The 20,211-nt window shown below is 36.6% G+C and overlaps 1 protein-coding gene across 2 annotated transcripts in view; it reads left to right on the top strand.

The window, feature by feature from the left end:
• Positions 1-1,543: 1,543 nt before the first annotated feature.
• LOC117925220 (brefeldin A-inhibited guanine nucleotide-exchange protein 5) overlaps positions 1,544-20,211 on the top strand; it is a 67,210-nt gene continuing 48,542 nt past the window's right edge. For both annotated transcript variants that reach the window (XM_034844167.1, XM_034844166.1), the window contains exons 1-12: positions 1,544-1,644; positions 1,763-1,937; positions 2,555-2,630; positions 3,104-3,350; positions 3,589-3,710; positions 3,791-3,849; positions 16,863-16,920; positions 17,001-17,085; positions 17,219-17,419; positions 18,307-18,365; positions 19,707-19,776; positions 19,888-19,956. In XM_034844167.1, the coding sequence (XP_034700058.1) occupies positions 1,826-1,937; positions 2,555-2,630; positions 3,104-3,350; positions 3,589-3,710; positions 3,791-3,849; positions 16,863-16,920; positions 17,001-17,085; positions 17,219-17,419; positions 18,307-18,365; positions 19,707-19,776; positions 19,888-19,956 (1,158 nt within the window). In that variant the 5' untranslated portion in view covers positions 1,544-1,644; positions 1,763-1,825. The remainder of the gene's footprint in view (positions 1,645-1,762; positions 1,938-2,554; positions 2,631-3,103; positions 3,351-3,588; positions 3,711-3,790; positions 3,850-16,862; positions 16,921-17,000; positions 17,086-17,218; positions 17,420-18,306; positions 18,366-19,706; positions 19,777-19,887; positions 19,957-20,211) is intronic.

Raw genomic sequence — 20,211 nt, 5'->3', positions numbered from 1 at the left:
ATTATTTATTAAACTATAATACTTAATTTGATATTTAAATAAATATCACGTAATAATATACACATGGCCACACAAGATTCTTACAACGTACACTTGTATGAGTTTCTATATAATATGTTTGAGTGTCTCGAAATTATCTATGTATTATCATATTGTTTCTCTATCCATTTTTTCAAGTTCCCAAATACAAAATGTTCAATTTTAGCAATCCCATAAGTACTGGGTATTGTATCCACAAGAATTCAAGATTTTTTTCACCAAAAATAATGAGATGAAAGAATTTGGAAGATGCTAACAATGCTTAAGGTTACCATGGTTGGGTGATTTGACTAATAAAACAAAATCCAACTTAATGAAAGCAAAAATAATATAAAGGCAACTAAAGTTAAAGATACATAAACATTACAAGACTTAGAACGTGTTTAGTAAATCGATTTAACAATTTAATATGACTTAATTATTTAATTTAAATAATTAAAAGAGTGTTTAATAAATCAATTTAATGACTTAAAGTGATTTAATAACTTAATATCACAATTTAAAATAAAAAATAACTTTAAGTATTAAATTAAAAGATTTAACTTATTTTTAATCTCAAATCTCTTGGATTTGTCCATCTTTAGTAAGGGTATAATTTATTACAATGACTTTACATTTATAACTCATATTTTAAAATAAATATTTTTATAGTTATCTTATGCATCTATGATATTTATAATATTTTAAATACGAATGTTCAATAAATAAATTTATTGTTTAAGATTAGTGAAAATATAAATATTAATTAAAATTAATGAAAGTAAATATGTCAATTTGATAATTTAAAATTAATTTTAAGTTGATTTTATCAAATAACCTTAATATTTAAAATTAAAAATAACTAATTAATTTTAAATCTATAATTTAAGAATAATTTAACTTAAATAATTAATTAGTAAGTATTAAATTTTGTCAAATATCCTCTTAATTCAAACTTTATTTCATAACCATATATTTTTAGCTCAAGATTCGGGAATCTAAGACCTATTTTTTTGTTCAAAGTTAAGGAATCTAAGGCCCATTTAACATTCGGTATAACATAGGAGTAATATTACTTAAAAAGGAAATTCTAAATTGAGACACGAGTGAAAGTTAATAGTATTTTTATTTGTATAATTCAACTACAAACTATGATAAGTAAAGATGACCTTAATAGAAATGAGTTTGAATTAAAATTCGAAATAAGTTTGAGTATTATTTTATCTTGTAACAAGTATATATATAATTAAATTTAAAAATAGTTTAATTTATTTATTTTTTTACTACATATAAAAATAAAAAAATATATTATAAATAAACTAAGTTATGTAAACTTATAATATTTATTTATTTATAATATAATTACAATTTAAAATAAAAAAATAAAAAAATAAACAGCAGACGCGGCAAGATGGGCATGGAAAGTTGTAATACCCTACGGGTCGGGTGGTTTACATTTTTTATCCGGGCACGATGACAATGGTGAGTAAACCTCGTATGAAATGGGCCGGGTCAGATTGAACCCACCAAGAATATATACGCATATCGATGTAGTTGGGCGAGTAGGGGGCGGGTCTCATCTTGTTCCAGATCTCTGAGTTTTGATCTCTAAATCAGTAGCGAGAGGTATTGATTTTCCCTATACCTAACAGATCTTCTTCTACTAAGGATTTATGGCAGCAATTTGACATTGGATCTTATCTGATTCACCTCCATTTTCTGATGTTTGGTTTGGGAAATTCAGGTCAGAGGCAGCTAGCAGCGACTGCGTTTGAGCAAGCGGAAATAGCATCTGAATTGAACCCAAATGGCTGGTGCTGCTGCCGGTGGTTTCATTAGTCGCGCATTTGAGTCCATGCTCAAAGAATGTTCTGGGAAAAAGTACCCTGCTCTTCACAAGTCCATTCAGACATATCTAGGTATCGTTCTCAATTTCTATATTTCCACTTCCGTATAAGGGTTGCTTCTTTTTGCTCATGAATCCATTGAGGGATAGCTAGTGGCTGTGAATTCCACGCTTCTAGTAGTTCCGCCATCCATCCTTAAATCATCATGTACGGAATTTAGAGCATTTTCAGCATTGAAAACTATCCGGGAAAATGGTTGGTTGAAAACTTAAGCTGATTGGGATCACCATTGGGTTTTCTTCATTTTATTGCTCTGCCAATTTTTTTATTTTATTTTGGGGTCTGTTATCCATGCCAACTATGATCCAATTCTTGGCCAAAGTCCCTTCCTTTTTAAGATCCCGATGGAAGATCCTGGGATATTTTAGCAACCTAAAGTTACTGGGGATTTAGGCTTTATGGTGTTGTTGAATGATTTGCAACTGAAAGTTGGGTTTTCTTATTTCTGCAATGTGTTAAAACAAAATTAGGAAAAAAAAAAACAGTGGAATTCAGTGGGAGCCGACCTACTGCACTTTTTCTATCTATCAAGGTTCTTTGGACTTCATTTATCTTTTCTCTTCATGTTAAATCAGTTATTTCCTTTTATCTCATTGTTTTGTTTTCTTTTTTTCTTTTCCATTCTTCAGATAGTACAAAGGAGGTCGATCAGCATTCTGCTTTCAGTGAGACGAATCAAGCAGCATCTTTGACTGCATATGGGAGGTCTATATCTATGGATAAATTTGTTAATCTGCCATTCGATTTTTGTGTTGATACCAAAGATATCTTTGGGCTTCTAGACAAAAATAGCAGTATGGCACTTATTGCAGCTATATGATATTTGATTTTTATTAGTGTAGCAATTGGAATATATCTGGAAATGACCTGATGAGAAATTATTGGAGTACAATCTGTCCTGGTCTCAGTTCAATTATTACTATATATTCAATCTGACTGTCTGGTTTGTGAAGAAAAGCTAAAAGTGACTTGGATCCGAAGTTATTTATTCACCTTCAATGTGACCATCACCAATTAGCTTTGGGATTTTGCATAGATGCATCTAGCCAAGGATTTAAAAAAGTTACTTAAGCCTGTGATTATCTTCAGTTGCCAATCTTCATCTGAAACTTTGTCTTTAATCAAATCTGCTTTTGACTTCATGGAACCACTTTATTTATTTATCTATTCTTTTACAGTTCATCTGAAACTGATGCTGGAATTGCAAAAAATGAAATAGAAACCGATCACTCACGAGCACATACTGGTGAGGGAGTTGAAAGAGTTGGCAGACCAGTGGGCACAAGTGGAACTATTACAGCAGCCTTAGCACATGCTGGGCACACCTTAGAAGGGGCTGAAGTAGAGCTTGTTTTGAATCCACTTCGACTTGCAATTGAGACCAAGAACTTGAAAGTCCTAGAACCTGCTTTGGATTGTCTTCATGTATGTACTTGCTTTGTTGTATAATTTTTAATTCTAAACTGTGTACATTTTTGCCCACAGGCTTATAGTTATATCCTTGTATTTAGGGTGATGAAGCCCAAAGCGCTTCTCAGATTCCATTATTTACATTGAAAAATAAATGTCCATCTATGTCATGAATATGTTCTTGAAATTTATAATGCATGCATGTGGTAGACAAGGATTATTAATTTATTCTATTTAATTCCAATAAGTACAGAAACTCATCGCATATGAGCATTTAGAGGGTGATCCTGGTCTAGATGGTGGTACAAATGCACCGATGTTTACAGACATTCTGAATATGGTTTGCAGTTGTGTTGATAATTCGTCATCTGACAGGTATGTTGCTTTCTACATCAACAATCTTTCCTAAGATAGCTAGCTTGTAATGCCTGTAACTTTTGAAAAATGGTGTGCAGCACTATTCTGCAAGTATTGCAGGTGCTTCTTACTGCTGTCGCATCCACAAAGTTTAGAGGTACGGTCTATGGATAGGAAGGATATTCTATGTAATCTATCTTTATAATTGAACTTGAAATAAATTCTGTTCTATTGAATTGTATTAGAATACAATATTTACATCCTATTTATACGCAACTAGGGATTATATTCCACTAAATTCTCTCCCATAAATTAGGGATCATATTCACCTACCACCTATGATCCTATAATATCTCCCATAAATCATATTATTCCAAAGAGAGAAACGGAAAGAAATAAATACAAAATTATTTAGAATCTACTAGTGCTCCCCCTCAAGTTAGAGGATAAATGTTATCCATTCCCAACTTGTATGTAATTATTTGAAACTGGTGACTAGTAAATCCTTTGGTTAACACATCTACAAACTGTCATTTTGTTGAAATATAGGATGTGCAATTCAAACCACTATCGATTTTTTCCTTGATGTACTGTCAATCTACTTCTACATGTTTCATTCGGTCATGCTATATTGGATTGTGAGCAATATCAATTGTTGATTTGTTGTCATAGTATAACTTGATTATCCCTTCCCACTTGATTCGTAGATCACCAAGAACAATCTTTATCCATAATTGCTCACAAATTCCATGTGTCATAGCTTTGAACTTTGCTCCTCCACTTGATTGAATCACCATAGATTGGTTCTTATTTCTCCATGTCACAAAGTTGCCATCTAAGAGTGTACAGTAACTAGAGGTAGAACGTCGATCTGCCACTATTCTTGCCCAATTTGCATCAGTGTACGCCTCTAGGCTTAGCTCTCCATTTTTCTTAAGAAAATTCCCTTTCTTGAAATAGACTTTAACTAATGTAGAATCCAGGATACCGTCTCTAGATGAACTTCCTCGGGAGAATGCATGAATTGGCTTACGACGTCACTGGCATAAGCCATATTTGGCCTTGTATTTGATAAGTAGATTAACTTCCCAATTAGACATTATACATTCCACATTCTATTATTGCATCTTCTTGCGCTTCCCTTAGCTTATGATTTTATTCTATAGGGGTGTCACCAGGCTTACAACCAAGCATATTGGTCTTCTTAAGAAGATTCAAAATGTACTTTTTCTAGGAGATAAAAATACCCTGCCTTGAGTGGGCCATTTCAATCCCCAAAAAGTACTTGAATTTTCCCAAGTCTTTTACCTTGAATTCTTTGACTAGTTTCTTATTAAGTCTTTCTGTTTCCTTAGAGTCAACTCCTATCACATTGTCACAATTATGTCATTAATATAAACCATGATAATGGTAAGTTTACCCATATGTGAACGTTTGATGAAGAGTGTATGATCTCCTTGGCTTTGTCGAAACTCCATGTCATTCATAGCTTTTGCAAATCTTCCAAACCATGCTTGGAGGGAATGTTTAAGGCCATAAAGTGCCTTTCTTAGTTTGCACACATTGTTTCTTTTGAAGTCTTCATTGAAACCCAATAGTGTTTTCATATACACTTCTTCTTAATTTTGTGGGTTCCTTATACTATAATTCTGTGGGTCGCTATTTTAGCGCCTCTTTGCAATACAATCTTATGCTTATTGATAAAAAAAAAATATACACTTCTTCTTAATCTCCATACAAGAATGTATTCTTAATATCAAGTTGTTGCAAATTCCAACCAAAGTTAGTTGCCAAGAGTAGTAATATACAAATGGTATTCATCTTTGCCATTGAAGCAAATGTTTCGTGGTAGTCCACCTCATAAGTTTGTGTATACCCTTTGGTCACTAGCCTAGCCTTATATTTCTCCAACGTCTTGTCAACTCTATATTTAACTATGGACACCCATTTACATCCAACCAGTTTTTTTCCCTTTAGTGATTTAATTATTTCCCAAGTTTGGTTTTTCTCAAGAGGTAACGTCTCCTCTTCCATGGCTTTCCTCTAATTTTCGCTTCTAAGTGCTTCTTGAATTGTTTGAGGAGTTTCAATAGGAGTTACTTGGGCAAGGAAGGCTCTATGTGCGAGGATAGGTTTTCAAATGAAATAAAATTGGAGATCGGGTGTTGAGTGCATTTCTGGTAGCTTTCCTAAGGGCAATCGGTAAATGGAGATCATGAAATGCTTTGAATTTTTTTTATAAAATCTGAGATTGAGATTTCTACCACAACTGAATGGAAAAGCTATGTTTTCTTTCCAGAGTAGGAGGTTCATAAAAAGTTAAAGGATGGAAAGATTTGATGTGGAAAGAAAGGCTTTTCAGGTAAAGTTTAAGGCATCAATGGGGGAATGTGGATTTCAATAACAGAGAGAAGCCAAGGTTTTGCTGTTTCATTAGGCTTTGGAGAGGAGGAGATGGATTGGTTGTTGGAACATTTGAAGAAAGCTGTGGAGTTGGAGGCTTCCAGGGGTTTTACTTGGAAGATGAGGGGCAAAACGAGGACGCATTTGATGGAGATTTGCATCAATAGTAGAGGGAGATTTATGAAAATTACAGAAATTGTTGCAAAAAGAAAACCTCTAGTGCTAATTGTCCCTGAGGGTGTTAAAGGCAATGGGTGGGAAACCCTTAGGAAGGCGATTTCTAGAGTCCAAGATGTGTCTGATCAGGCTGTAAGAGCCTCGAAGGAGAAGGATAATGAGTCTCAGGTGAGCAAAGGAATGTACAGAGAAGGGCGGTCCTATGCAGATGTGGTTGCAGAGGAAGGACATAGAAACGGAGCTTCGGTGCCAGTTGGAAAATGGGCAAGAGCTGTAATTTGTGAGAGTAAAGGAAAAATACTAGATTGGTTTGATGCAGGGAAAGTTATTGCGAGGATGATGGGCACGAAAGGGATGGTGTCGGTAACTCCCATTTCCGAATACAAGGGGTGCTTTTTTGTGGATTCTGCAAGGAGAGCTATGTGGTTTCAAGACCAAGGGAGTTTAACAGTGAGAGGAGGGGTTGTTGCGTTGAGGAGATGGTCGCCAAAAGAAAACTCGGTTGTTGGTGGAAAGTTTAGAAGGGGTTGGTTAGAACTGAGAGGCCTTCCTTTCCATCTATGGGATGAGGTTCAGTTGAGGTACATTTTGCAGAAATGGGGGAGGGTAACGAAGGTGGCAAAGGAAACTTTGAAGCTCGTAGACTTGTCGAAGGTAAAGATGTGGGTGGAGATGAATCCAAATGTCGTGCTACCAGCGTTGCTAGAGGTGGAAGATGGAGCCTGGTCATTTACGGTTGCAGTTTCCGTCATCGGAGAAGCTGAAGAAGACGTTCTTCTCAGGCCAGAGTCAAATCGCAGCAAGGATGAAGTAACGTTAGCGGAAGGTTGCGTTTATCAGAGGCCAAAGAACGTTGAAGGGCTACGAGCTACTGCTAGGGATAATGAGTACCACAGATGGAGGCCTCGTCATCGCTCCCGTGTTCAGTCTTCAGTTTCAAATTCAGCTACTAAAGTGGAGAAAGGAAGGGGGAAGAGCTGTTTGGGCCCAACGGCGGGAAGTGTTGACGGGCCAACAAAACCAGAAGCCGTTTTTAAAGGCCGTTTTGCTAGGGCCCATTTTGAGGAGAAGAACATTGGGCCTTTTGCGGGTCTAGTCCACGAAACTGAAGCAGGGTCTTCTAATGATGGCCCAGCAACGCCTTCGTCTTCAAAGCTTCAGTGATCAGGAACCTTTGCAAAGGAGGTGTTGCCGAAAGCACATTCTCAAGAGTCAGCAAAGCTAAAAGGCAACTTAGTTACTGCAAGACGCAAGGCGAGGAGTTGGCCGCCGAGCCTAAAGGTGACGTCTTTTGCCCCAAAGCGCAACCTAGATGGGGATGGCGCATTGGAAGCAAATCGAGGCTTTATTTGGGGTAGATCAGTTTTCAAGAAGGGTGCCCTTTCTCCTGTTTCAGAAAAATCCCGACACTTCACCGGGGAGACAGAGGGAGACGAAGGGATCTCGCCTTGCAACTGGGTAAAAAAGGTACGTCCTCCTTCCTTAGCTATCTCTGAGAAGGGTTTTCCTTTGGTTAGGGCTTTTAATCCAAATATTCTTTCCGTATCCTCTGTTTCTTCGGTTCTTCCTTCTCGATGTCAGGCTTTTTCTCCGAGTCCATTGGAGTCAAGCCTTGTCTCTCAGCGTAGTCCCTTTCTGAAATTTGCTGTTGTTGAGCCCAGTCGTCATGTTGGCGTGTCCCGTTCTGAAGGAGTGGAGTTTCCCCTAGAAACCTCTAACCAAAATTCTGAAGACTGTCCTTTATCTAAGGATGCTCTAAGTAGCCCAGAGAAGCTTTGTGTCTCAGGGAAGGCTCCGTCCCCAAACCCAGAACCTCCCATCCTCCCGTTGGAAGGTTTTCAGGTTGAGGGACTCACGCTTGGAAATATGGTCAAGGTTCAGTCGGTTTTGGAGAGTTTGAGGATCAGAATTGTCAGAGAAAATGGAAAAGGTGCGGAAGAAGAAAACCAGAGTAATTCTTTTGCGGACAAGGTTTATTTCAGAAGGAAAAGGAAAAATGCTTCTGGAAACCGAGGAGAGGATTAGGTTTGGATGCTGGTTGTGCTGGGTTATTTTTGGTTTATATGAAGATTTTAAGCTGGAATACGAGAGGATTAGGATCCAAGAAGAAAAGGAGGACTGTCAGAAGGTTTTTAAGTACTCAAAATCCAGATATTGTGATGCTTCAGGAAACAAAGAGGGAAACTTGGGACCGGAGGTTTATGAGCAGTGTTTGGAAAGGCAAGAGTTTGGAGTGGGCTGCTCTTCCAGCCTGTGGGGCCTCAGGGGGAATTGTGATTTTGTGGGATTCTAGTAAGTTCGAGTGTACAGAGAAGGTGTTAGGATCCTTTTCTGTAACTGTGAAGTTTAACTCTGGTGAGGAAGGATCTTTTTGGTTAACTTCAGTGTATGGCCCGATTAATCCGTTGTGGAGGAAGGACTTTTGGTTGGAGCTTCAAGACCTATATGGTCTAACATCCCCAAGGTGGTGTGTAGGAGGGGATTTTAATGTTATTAGGAGGATATCTGAGAAATTGGGTGGGACCAGATTAACTTTCAACATGAGGTGTTTTGATGAGTTTATAAGGGAGAGTGGCTTGCTTGACCCCCCTCTAAGGAATGCAGCTTTTACATGGTCAAATATGCAAGTTGATTCTATTTGTAAGAGATTGGATAGGTTCTTGTTTTCTTCTGAGTGGGATACCTTTTTCTCTCAAAAGTTTTCAAGAGGCGCTTCCTAGATGGACCTCTAACCATAGCCCTATTTGTTTGGAAACAAATCCTTTAAAGTGGGGTCCGACTCCTTTTAGGTTTGAGAATATGTGGTTGCTCCATCCAGAGTTTAAGGAGAAGTTTAGAGTTTGGTGGCAAGAATGTACGGGTGAAGGGTGGGAAGGTCATAAGTTTATGAGGAAATTAAAGTTTGTTAAGTCAAAGTTGAAAGAGTGGAATATAATGACCTTTGGTGATTTAAAAGAGAGAGAAAAGCTCATTATGACGGACTTAGGTAGAATTGATCTAATTGAACAAGAAGAGAATTTGAATCTTGATCTGGTGTTAGAAAGGACCTTAAGAAGAAGGGAGTTAGAGGATGTGTTATTAAAGGAAGAGGTTCAATGGAGACAAAAATCTAGGGTTAAGTGGATTAAAGAAGGGGATTCTAACTCTAAATTCTTTCATAGAGTGGCCACAGGAAGGAGAAGTAGGAAGTTCATTAAGTCTCTGATTTCTGAGAGGGGGGAGACTTTAAACAACATTGAGGTTATTTTTGAGGAGATTGTTAATTTTTTTGGGAATCTTTATTCCAAACCGGTAGGTGAGTCTTGGAGGATTGAAGGAATAGACTGGGTCCCTATTTCTAGAGAGAGTGAAGTTTGGCTGGATAGGCCTTTTACTGAAGAGGAGGTTCGCATGGCAGTTTTCCAATTAAATAAGGAAAAGGCCCCTGGTCCTGATGGTTTTACTATTGCAGTTTATCAAGAGTGTTGGGATGTGATAAAAGAGGATCTTATGAGGGTGTTTATTGAGTTCCACACCAATGGGGTAATAAACCAAAGTACAAATGCGACTTTCATTGCTTTGGTGCCTAAGAAAAGTCAATCTTTTAAAATCTCAGATTATAGACCTATTAGCTTGGTTACAAGTTTGTATAAGATAATTGCTAAGGTCTTATCAGGGCGTTTACGCAAAGTTCTTCATGAAACAATATCTGGTTCTCAAGGAGCCTTTGTTGAAGGGAGACACATTCTAGATGCTGTGTTGATAGCCAATGAAGTGGTGGATGAGAAAAGAAGGTCAGGGGAGGAAGGAATTGTTTTCAAAATCGATTTTGAGAAGGCCTATGATCATGTGGATTGGGGCGGCTTCTTAGATCATGTGCTTCAAAGGAAAGGGTTCAGCCAGAAATGGAGATCGTGGATAAGGGGCTGTTTGTCTTCTTCTAGTTTTGCAATCCTAGTTAATGGGAATGCAAAGGGTTGGGTTAAGGCTTCTAGAGGTTTGAGACAAGGAGACCCTCTCTCTCCTTTCCTTTTTACTTTAGTGGTAGATGTTCTAAGTATATTGTTGTTTAGAGCAGAGGAAACTGGGATTACTGAGGGTTTTTCTGTGGGGAGGGATAGGACAAGAGTGTCTTTGTTACAGTTTGCAGATGACACTATCTTTTTCTCTAAAGCCTCTTTGGAACATCTTCAAAACCTCAAGATTATCCTTTTGGTTTTCGGGCAAGTGTCTGGTTTAAAAATCAACTTAGAGAAAAGCACTATTGTTGGTATTAACACTAGGCAGGAGCTATTGTCTAGTCTGGCTTCGGTTTTTGATTGCAGAGTGTCTGAGTGACCTTTATCTTATTTAGGTCTTCCTTTGGGAGGGAACCTAAAGACAATAGGCTTTTGGGACCCGGTGGTTGAGAGAATTTCGAGAAGGTTGGATGGTTGGAAAAAGGCCTATTTGTCTTTGGGAGGGAGGATTACTTTAATTCAGTCTTGTTTGTCTCACATCCCTAGTTACTTCCTCTCCCTATTTAAAATCCCAGCTTCAATTGCTGCAAAGATTGAGAAGATGCAAAGGAATTTTCTGTGGTCTGGGGCAGGGGAAGGGAAGAAAGATCATCTTGTCAGATGGGAGGTTGTTAGTAGACCAAAGGAGTTGGGAGGTTTGGGTTTTGGGAAGATTTTTTTGAGAAATATTGCTCTCTTAGGGAAATGGCTTTGGAGGTTCCCTAGAGAAAGGAGTGGTCTTTGGCATAAGGTTATAGTGAGTATATATGGGACACATCCTAATGGATGGGACGCCAACATGGTGGTTAGATGGTCACACAGATGTCCTTGGAAGGCTATTGCTCAAGTTTTCCAGGAATTTTCCCCTTGTGTTCTCCTAGTGGTGGGCAATGGGGAGAGAATTCGCTTTTGGGAAGATCTTTGGTGGGGTAACCAATCTTTGTGCTCGCAATTTGCTGATCTTTATAGAGTTATTTCTGTGAAAAACCTCACTGTTTCAAATGTCCTTGGCAATTCCTTTCCATTGGCTTGGAATTTAAATTTTCGCCGCAATCTTACCGATTCAGAAATTGATCTCCTTCAGAGATTAATGTCCTCCCTCAGTTCAGTGCGTTTCTCTCCTTCTTTGGCAGATTCTAGAGCGTGGTCTTTGTCTTCATCAGGCTTGTTTTCAGTGAAATCTTTTTTCTTGGCCTTGTCAAAAGTCTCTAATCCTATTTTGTTCCTTCCGGCCAAGTTTTTGTGGAGTTCAAAAGCCCCTTCAAAGGTTAAGGCCCTCGCTTGGTTAGTAGCTCATGGGAAGGTGAACACCAATGACAAGATGCAGTTGAGAAGACCCTACAAGTCCCTCTGTCCTCAATGGTGCATTCTTTGCAAAGGAAATGGAGAGTCGATTGATCACCTTTTTCTTCATTGTCCTGTTACCATTGGACTCTGGAACAAGTTGTTCAAGCTAGCTGGGCTGGTTGGGTCCCTCCAAGGAGGTTTGTGGACATGTTGGTTATTGCTTTTAAAGGCTTGGGGAACTCCTTAAGAGGCAAGACTCTTTGGCAAGTTGCTTGCCTTACTTTGGTTTGGATAGTGTGGCAAGAGCGAAACAATAAGATTTTTGAGGATAAAGGGAGATCGGAAGAGACGTTATGGGATTTGATTTTGTTCTATTCCTCTCTTTGGGCTTCTTGTTCTGCAACTTTTAGAGGAGTTCCTTTAAATGTGTTACAACTCAACTGGAGTGAGGTTTGCGCTTCAAAAGTTTGAGTTTGGGGGGTTTCTCTTTGTTTTTAGCTAATGTTGGGGGTTTTTATGTTGTTCAGATTGTGTAGGAAGGACCTCTCATCCTTCTAGTGGTTTCTTTTGTTTCTTTTTTCTTTCTTTCTCCTGTATCTTTCCTTCTATTAATATATTTCTCTTCGTTTCTGATAAAAAAAAAAAAATGCTTTGAATTTTCATTCTGAACAAACTAATGATGAGTTTTTGGTGAGAGCAACAAATTTGAAGTAGGAGAAATGATACTAGAAATAGGATTAGTGGAGTTTGTGTGTTCATTACTTGGCTTGGGTTCAGGCTCTTGAGCTTGCATTCAATCAGGCCAGGGCTGTTTATGTCTAGAGTAAACCTGTAGTGGCATGCGGTTGCATTAACTCCTCCTTGATCCAATTTTGATGAGGGTTCTTGACTAGGTGACAAGGAGGTTGAACCTATAGGTGAGGCTTTAGGTACAAGAGGTAAGGATTCAGAAAGTCTAGGCAAATCAAGCATACCATAAGAGAGAAACTTATCTTCACCTAAGCTTTCCCTCTGAAGATAAGTATTAGGGAACAATGATTGATTTTCAACAAAAGTGACATCCATGGATGATAACATTAATAATCCTTTTTGGTTGGAGAATATCCCACAAACACACATTTTAAAGCTTAAGGATCAAGTTTGTTGCAATTTGGAGAATAGATATGGACAAATGAGACACAACCAAAGACTTTGGGAGGAAGTTTATTAGAGCTATTGAAATGTGGGAAAAAATTTAAGAGTGTGTCTAATGGAGTTTTATTTTCAAGCACTTTTGAGGGTAGTCGATTAATCAAATAAGTTGCAGTTAGGACAACCTTTTTCCAATATGATTAGGTATATTTTTCTAAAAAAGTAAGTTTCAGTTGATTTCTCATGGATGCTTATTTTTCCATTTAACCACACCATTTTGTTGTGGGGAATTAGTTCATGAAGCTTGGTGTATAATCGTTTATTTTTCTAGAAAAGGAGATAACAGTATAACACCGAATTAAAGTACTCTTTCCCATTATCAGATCTAATAGCTTTTATTTTAACTCCAAATTGTGTGGTAACCATTTTGTGAATGATAGGCAACACAAAACTAACATCTAATTTGTTTTTCATGAGGTATAACCAATTCACACTAGTACAATGATCAATAAAGGACACAAACCACATTGCTCCAGAAAGACTTGGGATTTGAGAGGGACCCCAAACATTAGTATGAATTAACAAGAAAGAGAATGCTGAATTTGTATTACTTAAAGGAAATAGAATACAACGATGTTTAGCTAATCAACAAACCTCACAATGAAAACTATCAACATTCAATTTATTGAATAATAAAGGAAACATTTTTTTGACCAAAGAAAAAGATGGATGCCCTAAACGAAGATGATATAACCATATTTGGGCTTTATTCTATGAGAATTTTTCTGAAAAGTGAGAGAGTGCCATACGATCACCATTGCTAGAATTGGATCCAAGCATGTACAAACCCTCTTGTTCCTTAGCATGCCTAATCGTCCTCCCCATGGCTTAGTCTTGGATCACACAATGAGATGGGAAAAAGGTGACAGTTCAATTCAAATTTTTAGTAATTTGATGAATTGGCAAGAAGTTAGCTGAAAGTTTTGGAACATATAACACAAATTTTAATATGAGAGCCAAAGTTAAAAACAAATTTTCCTTGGCCTACCACAGTTGCTAGTGTGCCATCAACAACTTTAATTTTTTTTATCCCTAGAACATGGATAACAAGAAGAAAAACAGTGTGAAGAATAGGTCATATGGATTTTCTTTGTTGTTGGAAAAAACATGCCAGTATCGTTGACTTCTGACATCGTCGAATTCCATAAATAGGACATCACCATAGAGTCTTCTTCATCCCATGCAGCAAACTTCGAATAATCTGGTTTCGATCTCGTCCCAAGAAGATGACTCGGTTTGCCCTTCCCTTTCAAGAAGGTTTGAATAAATTGCGACCACTTCAAATAATTTTTATCATTGAGACATAACCTGGTTGAATATTCAGCTCCTGCTGCAATGTTGATGACTTCATTTGTTGTTGTTGGATTAGAAACTTGCTGATTGGTAGATTCTTAAATCTCATACATGCTTTTTGGACAGAAGTGGAAGAAATCAAATAAGAGGCTGAGGAAGGATTGCAGCAATGCAAGCCACAATAGGAAAAACTATGTTTTCAGATTAAAAATAAAAAGAGCAAAAGTTCTGCCAAAAAACCAGATTTCTCTAGGTTTTTGGAAAAAAAATCAGCAATGAAGGTTGAAAAAAATTAGAAGCCCTAAGGAGTTTAATCTGGCTTTGATACCATGTGGAGAAAAATTGTATTCTCACTCATATATTGAAAGTATACAACCAAAGAAATATATATACAACAACAGAAAAGAAAGAGCAAGACAGGATTCTTACAAATAATGAATTATATACACAACTATACACACAACTATATAGATACAGCTGTATACATAGTTGTATAACTTCCACGGTTGTATATTACAACTATATATCTTCTACAACTGTATATTATAGTTGTAATAATCTTCAACAATTTAGAATATGCCAGAATTTTACGTGCGTTGCTGTTTCCTTAGGTATCTTGCTTTATGCTTTAGTGTGAGAGAGGAATGGATAGGTATAGCCATCTTCATATGTGGTTCAGTTGGGCATGCGGCACATTGGGGTTGATGTTCCCTTTGCATGCTGCTGTTGTTTTACATGTTTATCCAACTGACAATGGAACAATTGTTAGAACCTGAGGGTATTTACATTGGAGCTTTGAAGTTTATTATCTATGATAGTGTCCTGTGGTTGACTATCCAGTTCAACAAGACCATAAAGACTACGCTATAAAATACAAAATGAATGGATGAAAAGTAGTTAGTGCCTATCCATATTAGGAACAAAGTAGGTATCTGTTGCTACACAAATTATGATGAAATCAAACTTACAATTCATGCTATGAACTTTGGTAGACAAGGAATATGATGTGAAACAAATGAATCAGTTAATCGGTTAAATTCTTTGCTCTAACAATTTGGCAATGGCTACGAATTAACTTATTGGGCATATTCAAGAGGAGTCCCTTGTTGATTCTAAGGCCATGTTTGTATTTTTTGTCTAAAGTCTCAATAAACATTAGATGTTTTAGCATCTTTTTTAAGTTAACTCTTATTTTTAGATATCTTGTCTTAAAATAAAAACTCAAAATTTTAAATTTTATCTGAAATCTGAAGTTTGGTGTACACTTTTGCATTAAATTGTATTCAGATTTCTGAAAAATTCAGATCTATTTAAACTTCAAATAGAAAACAAACACTACCTAAGTTAAAACTATAAAGAGACACTTTAGAATCTAAAGGTATTGGGTTAAACATAATTGTGCTAGGAGTGAATACGAGGAAATGGTAAAATTAATATTGTGAGATCCCTTAAAATGGTTGTTTTTGCTACTTCAGTGGGAGCATCAAATGATTTTAAGCATAGAACTAGAGCAGGATGGTTGAAGGTGAAAGTGCCTCCACTTTGTTCTATAATCATTAAACATTATTTGAGATAAAGAAAAGCCATTATCGATACCTAGTCGTGCCAAAGTGGGGCCCCTAGGAGGGGTGAGTCAGACATTGTCCTAACTTGCTATTTTTTTTGAACCACTATCAATACTTAAGCTTGGGGCTTTGCTCCTAGTAGATAGCTTTCAAGCTGAAAGGAAGTTTTATCAAGATGCTCTATAGCTACCATGCTTAATGGTTCAGAATGTTGGTTGGCAGTGAACATGTTCGGAAAATGAGTGCACGTGAAAAGAGGATGTTATGGTAGAAATTTAAATGTGGCACCTACATTATACAAGGGAAGTAGTATAAGATGGTTAGTGTCCATCAAATACCAATGAGTACACTAGTGAGGAGTGATTTGACTCAATTTAATGGCACTATAAGGACAAGAGGAAGACTAGAAAAAAGACAACCTCTGTTGTGAGGTGAGAAAAAGGAAGTGGCTTTGATTTTATTGTTTGTGTCCTTGGTCTATTTTTAGTTTCTCTTTAATTTCGATCATCATGATCTCATCCATGGTCATTCTTTAGTTTCCTATCAATTTCGGTTATCATGATCTTATCCATGGTCATTCTTTAGTTTCCCATCAATTTTGGTCATTGTGACCACGTCCTTGATCTGTCTTTTAATTTCCTAGTGGACTTCGGCCCTTATGACCATATTATGAGTCTGTTCTTTAGTTTTCCATTGATTTTGATTACGTGATTGCATCCTTGCTTTGTCTTTAGCTTCCATCGATATTAGTTATTGCAATCGTGTCCTTGGTCTGTCTTTAGTTTTTCCATCAATTTCGATCATTGTGACCGTGTTTTGAGTCTTTTTTTTATCTTTTAAGTGATTTGGTCAATGTGACCACATCCCAAATTTCTAGTTATCCTTTAGGTGATTTCGGTTATTGCGACTATGTCCTGAAAGTCTTTTTTATTTTTTAGATGATTTTCGATCCTTAGGACCGCATCATGAGTTTATGTTCAGTGATTAATATATGCAGTTGTTGCCTTATTCAATTAACCTTGTTCCAATTTCAATTTCTTGTGCAAGTTTTCCAGTTAAACGAGGAATGAGCAATAGAATTTGTTATTCTCTTATATTCTGATTAAAAATGAAAAAAATTGCTACTCTCTTATTTGTGCCAACCAACCCCACACCCCCCACCACCACCACCAATAGTAGATAATATGTGTGTCTTTGTCAGCAAAATGTATATGTATAATCCTATGTTACTGTTTTGGTGAACTATTCTCTGTAGTAATACCATGTTTCAAATGCAGTACATGGGGAACCTTTGCTGGGAGTAATTCGAATATGCTACAATATTGCACTTAACAGGTTCTTTATTTACCTTTATCTCAATGGCTGCATGATAGCAACTTGAACTAGAACTCATGATTTATAGTTTGAATATGTAGCAAAAGTCCTATAAACCAAGCGACATCAAAGGCAATGTTGACCCAGATGATTAGCATCATATTCAGAAGGATGGAAACTGATCCGGTGTGGAATTCTCTCCCATTATTTCTGCATTCTTTTTTATTTTATTTTTAATTTTCTGATGTACAAAGAGACAAGACAATTTTATGGTTTCCACTTTATACTAGAATGACAGTAATGTCTTCTGTGAATTTAGGTCTGTACTACCTCTGGTTCTGCTGCAAATAAGGAAGCCACTTTAGCAGATAATTTAAATTCTGAAGTTGAGACTTCTTCAGGTGACCAAACTGAGAAAGAAATGACATTAGGAGATGCACTTTCTATGAACCAAGTCAAAGATACAGCTCTTGCTTCTGTTGAGGAACTCCAGAATCTGGCAGGTGGTGCTGATATCAAGGTACTTCTATTATTATTATTATTTGACAGGGGACATTTTTGTTCTCAGGAATCTAACCTAGAATCTCCCACATTCCTACTTCAATCAATTGTCACTTGAGTCAGGCCTCAATGTAGGAAGGCGAAAAGAAACCACCAAATCGATCAATCTGAAAAAAAAAATGAATAGAGTCAATTCAAGCTAAGTTTTTAAAATTCTTTTTTTATTTTTTATTTTTTTTATTTTTATTTTTAATTTATTGGTTTGATTTGATGAAAATTTGAAATTATCAGTTGGTTTGAACTGAACCAAGCCATAATAAGTTACCTCTTTTTTAGCGCCTTTCCCCTGAGGTTAAGTTCATTTCTCTCCTTTTCTTTCTCGCTTTTCTCTCAACAACAATATGTTTTTTTGGTTATGAGTATCCATCTAAAATATTTTTTAGTACTGCATGATTTTTTGGATTGTATTATACAACTATTTAGTCATCTAGTGTGAAAAAATGCCCTTTTTTTGTTGGCTTTTGTTCCAAAAAAATTATGAGTTAAATTTTGGTGTAAATCAAATGAAGCAAACCAAACTGATGCTAAATTTGATCAATTTGGTTCAATATTAAAATCGACCAGCTTGGTTTGATTCTCAAGTTGGTTAAGAATCAATCTAAATTGTACTATGCCTATTCCTACCTCAATGGCACTACTGACTAAATGACTAGATTCTGCCGAACACTATCTTTTTAGTTTTTTATTTTTTATTATCACTATCCCTGTTCAACATCAGGCAGGCTCTTCTTGCTATCGCTAAATATGTTGCCATCTTTCCCATATGGATTATGCCATGTATTATATTTTTTCCAAGTTTGTCTTTGTTGGTTGTGCTGCTTATGAGATGTCTTGTATGTTCTATAGGGTCTAGAGGCTGTTCTTGACAAGGCTGTGCATCTTGAGGATGGCAAAAAGATGACAAGGTATGGATATTATGCTAGATTTTTTTTTTTTTTTGCATATAGACTGAGGATATTATTCTAGAATCAAGATATTGTTTTTTTTGATAGGCAAGCACACGGGTAAAATAATAAAAAAACACTCAAGGCATGTAACTCATATTCGTGAGGAGTATATGATTTATGTCCAAGGAGAAGAAAAAATAAAGGAAAGAAAGATGAGAAAACTTCTGATAAAAAAAAAAAAAAAGATGAGAAAACTAAATGCCTAATGCACTGTAGCAGGTATGTTCTCAAATAAAACCTAAGAATGAATATCTACCATCCAAAACCAAGGTTGACTTCAATCTCCTTCAACTTGGGTGCTGAGATTCAGCCCCTTCAAAAAAAATAAAAATAAAACTCTGCTTTAAGATGTTTTTATATTATTATTAGGTGTTTCTAGGCAATATACATATAATAAAAAAATACCAATGGGAGTAATTGTACATGAGGAGTACATGAGTTACACACCCAAGGAGAGGAAGAAAAAAGCATAACCCAAAAGTGCATGATGCAAAGGAAGTGGAGAGTCGATTGACCACCTTTTTCTTCATTGTCCTGTTACCATTGGACTCTGGCACAAGTTGTTCAATCTAGCAGGGTTGGTTTGGGTCCCTCCAAGGAGTGTTGAGGACATGATGGTTATTACTTTTAAAGGCTTGGGGAACTCATTAAGAGGCAAGACACTTTGGCAAATCGCTTGCCTTACCTTGATTTGGTTGGTGTGGCAAGAGAGAAACAATAGGATATTTGAGGATAAAGGGAGAACGGAAGAGATGTTATGGGATTTGATTCGGTTCTATTATTCTCTTTGGGCTTCTTGTACTGAAGCTTTTAGAGGAGTTCTTCTTAAGTGTTTTACAACTCAACTGGATTGTGGTTTGCGCCTCAAAAGTTTGAAGTTTGTTGGGGTTTCTCTTTGTTTTTAGAGTTCTATTGTTGGGAGTTTTCTCCTTTGTTCAGTTTGTGTAGGAAGGACCTCTCATCCTTCCCTTGCTTTCTTCTCTTTCTTTTGTAACTTTTCTTTCTCCTGTATCTTTTCTTCTATTAATATACTCTTCTTCATTTCTGATAAAAAAAAAACAAAGTGCATGATGCATCCATGTTGCATATAAAACCTAAGAATGAACATTTACCATCCTGAATAAAAGTTGAGCTCAATCTCCTTCAACTTTGATGCTGGGAGTTCAACCTCCTCAAAAGCATAGACCTATCCTTTAAGACATTTTATTTTTATTCTACTACACAATGTTTTTTATCCAGAATAATAACTCTTTTTTCTATTTGATGCTTGGAACTGTAAAACTGCAATACTTCTTTAAGAGGGATCGACCTTGAGAGCATGAGCATTAGACAACGTGATGCTTTGCTGCTGTTTCGTACCCTTTGCAAGGTTGGCTTTCTGAGTATTCTCTCACTTCATCTATCAAAAGAAGTATTCTCTTCATATTTTTGTCTGCATTTTCTAATCTGCCTATATGATTCCTCACTATAACATTTGCAGATGGGTATGAAGGAAGATAATGATGAAGTCACAACCAAGACACGGATTTTGTCTCTTGAGCTTCTACAGGTGAATCTTATGGTTTTGAGTGTTCTTGTGTGCATGCTTCTAATTGATAAACACTCAAAAAATCTTAACAAAGTTATCCGTACTACTTGGGTTCAGCTGTTATCCATTTATGACTATATTACTGGTAAACATAGGTTGTCATGTTTGTTTGAATCCTTATATTAGCAAACATATATGCTCTTGGCCCTGACTGGAGTTGGAAATTCATAGGCAAAAGTGGAGATAGAAGCAAGGAAACCATAGCCTAAATCATAC

The sequence above is a fragment of the Vitis riparia genome, chromosome 11 (genome assembly GCF_004353265.1).
Source record: "Vitis riparia cultivar Riparia Gloire de Montpellier isolate 1030 chromosome 11, EGFV_Vit.rip_1.0, whole genome shotgun sequence".
NCBI classification, from domain to species: domain Eukaryota; kingdom Viridiplantae; phylum Streptophyta; class Magnoliopsida; order Vitales; family Vitaceae; genus Vitis; species Vitis riparia.
Note: the sequence above shows the minus strand (reverse complement) of the source record. Positions and strands in the feature narration are given on the sequence as shown.